A 9,503-nucleotide genomic window follows, 5' to 3' on the forward strand; every position below is an offset into this window, starting at 1 on the left:
TCTGGCACAGTACAATTGTAGAGAAGAGTGGACACATCCCTGGTGTGAGTTACAGGGTGAGATTCCAATTGGTTGACCTTTTCCCCTCCTTCTCGTCTTCTCTACCTTCCATTATTACCTATTCCCAGGCTGCCCTTTATTTTAGCCTCTTTACAAACCTAAGAGCTCTGTTTATCACTTTTCTGCTTCTGATCTTCCAGATGGGGCACTCTTCTTTAACTCCCAATAACCACAAATTTTATTGTTTCAATACTATTACACACACAAGGAGGAAAAAAGTTCGTTGAGATTTAATTAACCAGTCACCTAGCTTTGTATACTTAGCTACCTTTTCCTTACTCTTTTGTCCCTTTACTTTAGTCCCTTTCTAAGAGCAGCCTCTTAGCAGAATCTTAAAGAGATTTCAGTTAATTGGTCCTTCCCACATCAAAAGACTCTAAGAAAGACCCGTGTTTAGCCAAGTTTTTTAGTCACTGAGCTACTGGTGAAATCAGGGTAGAGACAACTAAAAGATAAAGTGGGTATTTATTTGTACTTAAATCTATCATAAACCACCAGCCAGACTGGTCCTATCATCACGACACATTAAAATATAAAAACAGCTTTCTACAAATACTGGAATAACGAGCACGTCGGGAGTTGTAGTTAAACCAGCACAGGGGGCAGAGGAAATCAACGACGCACATTATAACTTAACCCTCCACCGTTAACAATTGAGGTTGTTAAGCCTCACTATCTCAGAAAATACAAATAATCCTCCATCACATCTTTGTATTTTTACTTCCTATTCTTGTGGTTAAATTCTGGAGCCTAAAGATATACAAATTAGTATTGTATCTAGTTATCTAGAGCCAGAAACAGATTTCCGCATGTTGTTCAAAGCAGCCAAAGCTACGGAATCCTCTTTGATGAGACTCCTGCCGTTCCCCCTTGATGGACAGAATAAACATAATGAAAAGCAGAATATCAAGGCAGAGATACAGGACCCTAACAGACAAATCCTAGAAGTAATACAGCCATCGCCCAAATGGAGACAGATTAATACGCTCATGGTCACGCGACTTCAGGCTGTATGTTCAGGGTAGTTTGGGAATAAATCCATTATTTGCTGGGCACTGAAATACTTAGCCGTTTGCTGTATCACACTGTGGCTTTCCCCAGTCGTTTCTAAGATGGACTGCAAATCGCTGACAGAATTTTGCTGTAACTGTATCTGGGGCTGCGGGGATTCCTCTCCACAGTCGTGCAGCTGGCTGTTCCAGGCCTGGCCATTCCAGGCTTGGGGGCACCAGGTCTGACTGTTCCAGGTCTGGTTGCTCCACGACTGACTGTTCCAGGTCTGGTTGCTCCATGACTGGCTGTTCCAGGTCTGGTTGCTCCACGACTGGCTGTTCCAGGTCTGGTTGCCCCATATTGGAAGGTTTCCAGAAGTGTTCATCAGGTATCCCTGGTGATAGGAATAGAAGCCTGGGTATTCTGGATTTGCAGAGCTGTTCTGAAAGAGAACAGTAGATCACCTGAAAGGCTAGAAAGAAAATCAGGATGGTCTGCAGCCGGGGTTCTAATGCGTTAGCAAGGACCAAAACGAAAAAGCCATGGAAAAGAAAGCAGAGGCATGCCTGGCTGGCTCAGTCAGTAGAGCATGCTACTCTTGATCTCAGGGTCGTGAGTTCAAGCCCCACGCTGGGCATGGAGCCTACTTGAAAAAAAAAAAAAAGAGGAGGAAAAAATACGTTTCCTGTTACCTGAGTCACAGTGTTGTTATTCTTTGGCCAGTTGTTTTTTTGCCACCTCTTACATTTCATTCTCTGGTTCTGGAACCAGGTCTTAACCTACAAAGAAAAAGGTGACAGGAAAACAGGAAAACATAAAACACCAGTAATGTGGATGTAGTAGGGATCAAAGAATATTGTTAACAATTCCCCTCCCCACCCCCCACCCCGCCCGCAACAACTATTTAAAGCTCAGAAAACTGAAACTTCTAGAGTTCTTTCTGAAATCTTGACACCATTCTCTATGAATGTCACAGCCCCTCAAGTCAGTTGGCTGCTTTTTAATAAACCGAACCAGTTTGAGAAAAACCACTGCCTATCTATTCTAGAACGTTCACATTAAATGTCTACCTATCTCCCTTTTCGTAGTTTACCCACGCCAGTAGTCAGCTAAAGGTACTTTGTCTGCAATAAAGAAGGCTCCCCCATAAGCACACTTCCATTTAACATGATAATGGTGGTCATTTCAACTCAAGAAATATGAAATATACCACAAGGACAACTATTTGGAAAATATCAAATCTATTTAAGCATCCAAGAAGCTTAAATTTCCAGGTGATTTGTAAAGTATAAGGTAGAAAATGACATTAAGGAGGACCAGAAGTATTTATATACTTAGACTAAGTATGGCACCAGTAACAGAAAACCATACAATATCAGACTGCAAAATATGCAAGAATATGGAAAATGATTAACCTCGCTAGTAATGAAATGCACACAAACAAGAGATTCCAGTTTTATTTTAATGAGGAGCAGTGTTGGTTAGGGACTCTCCTAACCTGGAAGATGGGAATACATGCATCTCCTTTGATTAAGGAAAAATCGGCAACATTTTCACGATTTTGGCTTGTGCAACAGGGAAAAGTGGTTAAATAAACCATGGCATATTAACACATTACAACGTTAAAAAAATGGTCACGGGGGGTGCCTGGGTGGCTCAGTCGGTTGAACGGCCGACTTCGGCTCAGGTCATGATCTCACGATTCGTGAGTTTGAGCCCTGCGTCAGGCTCTGTGCTGACAGCTCAGAGCCTGGAGCCTGTTTCAGATTCTGTGTCTCCCTCTCTCTGACCCTCCCCCGTTCATGCTCTGTCTCTCTCTGTCTCAAAAATAAATAAACGTTAAAAAAAAAAATTAAAAAAAAAATGGTCACGAAACATTGCAAAGATCCTACTCTCATATGAAAATTATCTGTAGGCGGTACCTAAGCCTACAGATGCACACACAGATGTTAGGAAATGCTCATCTGCAAATTGGGTTTTTTATTTCGCACTGCAAGAACAAGTAGGCAAACTCTACCTGCTTATAGCTAAGGTTCAGAATGTTGGAAAGTTCTTGCATCTGCTGGAGACTGAGGTATTTCTGTCTCTGAAATCTATCATTGAGTACATATAGCTGGGTCTGAGAGAAGACGGTTCTGATCTTCTGTTTCTTGCCCTGAGCTGGATCGTCCTTCTTCGCGGTGATCTCCTCTGCAGAAGTGGGCAGCACTTTTACTCTGGGGCTGGTGGAAGAATCAGGGCTGTCCTGAACAAGTAGATCCATGCAGGAAGGAAGAGGAGAGACTGTTGGGAATAAAACAACACTTTTCTCTAAAATCTTTCAAATAGCAAATTACATTCGCAAACCTGTGGTTGTCGAAGCATTTTTTGAGAGCCCTCAACCTCAGGTAGTAGGTAAAAACTTAGAGGTGATAATGGTGGTCATTTCAACTCAAGAAATGAGTGACCCCCGAACACTTTGCTGATCTTTGTAGGATGCCAATCCAATAACTTACTAGTTGCTGCCATCTTACAACCAAGGGACATGGCCAATGGCTTACTAGTTGGGAAGCAGAGTGGGACTCAACTTTTTTTTTTAAAGACTTTACTTTTTAATGTTTATTTTTAACAGAGCAGAGCATGCGCATTTGGGAGAGAAAGAGCGGGGGAGGAGCAGAAAAAGAGGACAAGGATCCCAAGTGGGCTCTGCGGGAGCCCAACACGGGGGTGGGGGGTGGGGGTGCAATTTAGGAACTGAGCCAAAATGGGACACTTAACCAACTCAGCCACCCAGGTGGCCCAAGATTTTATTTTTAAGTAATCCCTATGGCCAACATGGGGCTCGAACTCACAACCTTGAGGTCAAGAGTCACATGCTCCACTGACCGAGCCAGCCAGGTGCTCCTCAAACCTCGTTGACAAAAGCTTTCTACTGCAAATCGATGCTCAAGAGTCCATGTTATGACTGTTCAGAAAAGTGGGAATGATCGCTGGAGTCCCCTCCCCCCACCGCCCCTATCATGTCCCTTCCTAACTTCGTTTTGTAAAGTTAATCATCCCCTACATCATATTTAATACTGTAGGATCAGTTTCTGGGGACCCTTTAAAACCCACAGTTTAGGCGCGCCTGGGTGGCTCAAGTCGGTTAAGTGTCTGACTTCAGCTCCGGTCCTGATCTCCGGGTTGGTGGGTTCGAGAGGCCCGCATTGGGCTCTCTGCGGTCAGCAGAGTCCGCTTTGGACCATTTGTCTTCATCTCTGTCTGCCCCCCACCCCCACCCCCGCTCACGTGCGTGCTTCCTCCCCTCCAAAAAAACCTAAAAAATATTATATTGCCTAGATTCAGTAGCCGTTTAAACTCTTTAATTTCTACCCTAGTCATGGAATAAAGAGACAGCCTTTACGAGGCAAAAATTCACAATCTTGTGCTTCTTGTTAAGTGGGCGAGACCAAGGACTTCATTGGGGGCATCTCCTAAAAAAACCGGTCTCTATAAACTTGCACTTGGCTTGCTGAGGACACGCCCACTTGCTCATTCCCGAGCCATTTCTCACAATCCAGCGCTGTATTTTCAATGTTCGGAATTATAAAAGGGCATCGACATGAAGTTTAGGAAAACCGGGGAACATTAAAATCCAACAATCCAATAAAGCAGTTTCTTAGTCCTTCTCCAACAGCTTGGTTTTAGGGGTAATCATGTAAACAATGTTTAAACGATTATTTTTACCATGAATCTTAAAAGTGGTTTTTCTCGGGTAAACATTCGTTTACGTTTTTTCATTTTTGACAATTACTGCCGAATTGATTCACAAAAAAGTGGTGCGGACTTCACAGCAAACTGATCATCCCCCACCCCTGCGATTACCATGTAGAAGCCAACCTGGGTTTCAAATTTGGGCTCTCGCCCCTGCATGTCAGCAGGTTAAACCTTCTGGGATCTTCTACCATAAAATGGGGTGGACATTTCCTCAGGATATAGGGGACCTGAGCATAGCAGGCTCTCAGAAATTCGGAGCTGCCCCAGTTAACACACACGGAGCCAAAGAGGCAGGAGAGCCACTGCCGCTGTTGTACGAAGGTAGAACTTTTCAACAAGGTGCTAGCCACGCCATTTTTGGAACTCCTTGAAAACCCGACAAATCAAAAAGGTGATGCTCACGGCATCCCCTACCCCTAGCTGTGATGTTAGCACTTCTGACTTAATAGTAACATTTACTGTTACTATGTGCTCAGCACCCAGTCTGTTAAGATGTATATATCAACTCACTTTTCACAACACATTTGTGTTTCCACAGGGCCTATGCACCTAATGCCTCAATTATCCAGTGAGCCATTGAAATGCCAGCGTCCTGCGGCCCTTGTCGCTTACCTGACACCTGGGACCTGGGTGAAAGGGCACGCACCCACCAAGTTACAACTGGGACAGGTGTCGAGAGGCTTAATAGAGGACACCTGCTTTCATGAATGGGCTGTAATTGCTCAAGAGCAAAACGAATGACCCTTCCCCTCCTCAGATTTCACTCTCCCTCAAGGTAATCAGCCTTTCAAGGATTAATTTTCTCTTACCGGTCTCCGTGTGGGGGGTCTCAGCAGATGACATTTGCAAGGGTGCATAATTTTCTTCAGGCCCATCAATCTCAGGCACTGGAGAAGAGTCCCTAGAATCGGGCGCTTCGGGGCAAGGCGGGCATTGGGGCTGAGCTGGATCCGTATTCATGTTGCCGAGTGGAGGGAAGAGAGAAAAAAAAGAGGGAGATGCAGGTTTACGTGTCTAGGTGGAAGAACTTAAAAGAGAAATCTGAAGATCTCCAGATGTAAGAGTATCAGAAAGACAGGATGCAGTGGCGTCACCACCCAAAGGGCCAAGCACCAACCAACCCAATTTAGCAAAATGTGAAGATTCTGGAGGCTCTGGATTTATAAGGAAAGCTCGCCCATCCTTAGACCCGCCCCTCCCGGCAGCCCCACGCCCACACACACCCTCGAGGATTCTCAGTTAATCCTGTCTGCCAGTCTCACCAAGGCCATTGTCATGCAAAAGGTAGCTGCCGGGTAGTCCAGACTGGGTGGGGAACGGGAAAACTGGGGCCACAGGACCTAGGAGCAAAAGTAAACCCGGCAATTAAATATTTCTGGGTTCACCACGTTTCCGTCTTTTAAAATCAAAGATGCACTTGAGGCACCTCAGACGATTGAATCTTCCACTCGGGCAGTTAATATCTTGATCTAAGGCCCCGTAGGGTCTCAACATCGAGTTGGTTATGGCAGAAGCTCCAACCACGTAGCTCTATTTTCCTCCTGAGTCCCCCTAAGGTCACAATAAGACGCACATTGTATGTTGCTAAGGCGTCAGTGGATGTTAAAAATAGTACTTGTTTTCAACTCCCTCTTCTTGTTTTTTAGCTGTCGAGAGACAGGCTTGTCTTTGCCCCAAGACTGTTGTCTCCTTTAACAAAAGCCAGAGGAGGGGACCTGTGGCCTGCTGATCTGTAGCTGACTTTGGTGCCTCGTAGGTAATTATGCATTCGCCACCAGTATGGAAAAATTTTCAGTAGTTTTTAGACATGCGTGGCTGGATAGAATCTTGACTCGGTTTCCTCATCTGTACCTTGTCTGTGTTGTTATAAAAATTAGAGGAAATAAAGTGCTAAATCCTCATAATATTTGACACTCAGTGATCTACAAATGGGGGCTATTAATAGGAATTCTGTCTTTATCCTATGCTCATGAGCTCCAAGTTTGAAATTACCTTTTTGTTGTGTTTATTATTTTCATGCAGCGAACAACATGATAGATTGAGAGCAGTCCTTTCTTATTTCATCTGGGACGTTCCTAGATCTAAAATAATGAAATTTATTGACCTGTAAACCAACCCAACTGAAAAGAGGAAGGTAGAGAAGAACATCCTCCAAGCAAATGATTTTCCTGTGAATGGATTTGCCAACACATTTGCGACAAGTTTCTTTTAGAATCTGTGTTGGACCTCCCGTCTCTTCTTCTTCTTTTTTTTTTTTTTAATGTTTATTTATCTTTGCGATATAGAGAGAGACAGAGCGTGAGCAGGGAAGGGGCAGAGACAGAGGGAGACACAGAAGCCAAAGCAGGCTCCAGGCTCTGAGCTGTCAGCACAGAGCCCGACGCGGGGCTCGAACTCCTGAACCGGGAGATCATGCCCTGAGCCGAAGTCGGCCTCTTTTTCCTTCTCTGGCTCTTTTTTACATTAGCTTTTCCTTCCCTGGCCCGGCAATTCTGTCATGTCCTGCAATCCTACTCCATCCCCGGTTTCAATTTTTTTTTTGTTTTCAATTTTCCAAAGGAGCAGTTTTTAGGGTTCGGTTTTAGCAGTACATATTTATAGACAAAGATAACAGTCTGCAGCTTTCAATTCTCCTCCCCACTCCCAAATTCAATATTAAAGAAACCTGAGGCACCTGGGTGGCTCAGTTGGCTAAGCTTCCAACTGGCTCAGGTCAAGATTTCAAGGTTCATGAATTCAAGCCCCGCGTCAGGCTCTGTGCTGACAGTTTGGAGCCTGGAACCTGCTTCGGATTCTGGGTCTCCCTCTCTCTGCGCCCTTCCCCCACTTGCACGGTCTCTCTCTCTCTCAAAAATAAAAATAGACATTAAAAACATTAATATTGGCGAAGCCTAACATTTCTTCCTCTTTTCCAATCTCCCACCCCTAAAAGTAAACCCTTAGCAAATTCCAATTACATATTTTTCTGAGCTGCAAGCTGATTACACCTGTCACATTCTCTGCTACTTGGGTCTCCACCTAGAGCTGCTGGCTTTGCTTCCACGCAAAGAGAGTTTTGTTCATAACTTGAGGATGCCAATTCGTGAGCATAAGAGTACTGCTGGGACCAAAGCATGGAGATAAATTCTATGTAATCTTTTCTTTGTCTTCTCAGACCGTCCTGCTGGAGGGGAAAAGAATACAAACAGGAACATCAAGGAAAAGATGGGTGGAAACACAGTGTGCTCAGGCAGACAGTCTCTGTCTCATTACAAATAGAATATGATTTTTTTATACTTTTTTAAATGTTTTTTTATTTATCTTTGCAAGACACAGCATGAGTGGGGACGGGCAGAGAGAGAGGGAGACACAGAATCCGAAGCAGGCTCCAGGCTCTGAGCTGTCAGCACAGAGTCCAATGTGGCTCAAACTCACGAACTGTGAGATCATGACCTGAGCCGAAGTCCGATGCTTAACCGATTAAGCCACCCAGGTGGCCCCATAGAATATGATTTCTTTTAATCAAGGGAATGTAATGTTGGATGTGTACTAAACTTATTGTGGTAATCATTTTGCAACATATCGTACATCAGTTCATTATGCTGTGCGCCTTAAACTAATACAATGTCATAAGTCAATTACATCTCAATAAAACCGGGAGAAAAGTAAATTAAGACGCGGAAGGGGCGCCTGGGTGGCTCAGTCGGTTGAGCCTCCGACTTCAGCTCAGGTCGTGATCTTGTGGTCCACGAGTTCGAGCCCCGCGTCGGGCTCTGTGCTGACAGCTCAGAGCCTGGAGCCTGTTTCAGATTCTGTGTCTCTCTCTCTTTGACCCTCCCCCGTTCATGCTCTCTCTTTGTCTCAAAAATAAATGAAGGTTTAAAAAAAAAAAAAAAAAGACGCGGAAAACTTGACTTCCTGCCTCTCAATTCGCACAGTTGGTAAATGAGTACAGACAAGGCCGCCAGACGCCTTACTTTGCCCACAGCTCTCTGAACTGCAGGTACCAGAAGCTTTGTTCTTTGCTGACTGGGATCTTTGCATGAAAGCCTGGCTGAAGTCACCCCTCCCCCATCTGCGTCTTATTGTATCTAGGGTCGGAGCCTCCGGAGAGAAAGACCAAAGGGAAGGGGGCTGGTAGCTAGAAGGCAAACTTAACTACATTCTTTGCCCAGGGAAGCAATTTGAATAAGGTTGAGCTTGCTCTGGTAGGTGTTGGAGACCTAGGAATTGTAGGGGTGGGCTGCGTGGGTGGAGGAGGGGTGTGTTACAATGCTCTAGAGTCCAGGGCTGCAAATGCAAACGTGATTTTAGGTTTTGTTTTCCTAGGACCGCCCTCTGGGAAAGAGCTGAAAAAAAAAGAGCTAAAAATGAAAAGTATTTTTCAGACAAGATTTATTCCTCACTTTAAAGGTAGGAAGCGCACGTTGGGTGACGTAATCCTTTCAGAGCACAGGTGTCCCAACTTTGCATCAGATTTTTGCTGATCTGTCACGAAAAAGAGGAAGTGACAATCATCAGGAGGATGAATATTGACTTCACTGCTCCTCAATGTAATGTATACATCAAGCATGGAATTAATTTCTCACGGACGGGATCGTCGGATTTATTATTGATGGATCATTGTTTTTACCCTGCACCCATTGTCCATTTGAGTTGACTTGGGTGTATCCAAACTGATAGGCATTCACCTGTTTTCTTTTCACTTAATTCTCACGTGTGTTTCTGCTCCTATT

General features: G+C 44.5%; 1 protein-coding gene across 1 annotated transcript; it reads right to left on the minus strand.

Moving 5' to 3' along the window:
- Positions 1 to 508: 508 nt before the first annotated feature.
- Positions 509 to 5,917, minus strand: NANOG (Nanog homeobox). Its single transcript, XM_015061556.3, has 4 exons — positions 5,598 to 5,917; positions 3,071 to 3,336; positions 1,746 to 1,832; positions 509 to 1,495 (listed from the first exon to the last, which is right to left on the minus strand). The coding sequence occupies exons 1-4, from the start codon at positions 5,746 to 5,748 to the stop codon at positions 1,064 to 1,066; spliced, it is 936 nt and encodes a 311-aa protein (XP_014917042.2). The 5' UTR covers positions 5,749 to 5,917; the 3' UTR covers positions 509 to 1,063.
- Positions 5,918 to 9,503: the final 3,586 nt, after the last annotated feature.

The sequence above is a fragment of the Acinonyx jubatus genome, chromosome B4, assembly GCF_027475565.1.
Source record: "Acinonyx jubatus isolate Ajub_Pintada_27869175 chromosome B4, VMU_Ajub_asm_v1.0, whole genome shotgun sequence".
Lineage (NCBI taxonomy): Eukaryota > Metazoa > Chordata > Mammalia > Carnivora > Felidae > Acinonyx > Acinonyx jubatus.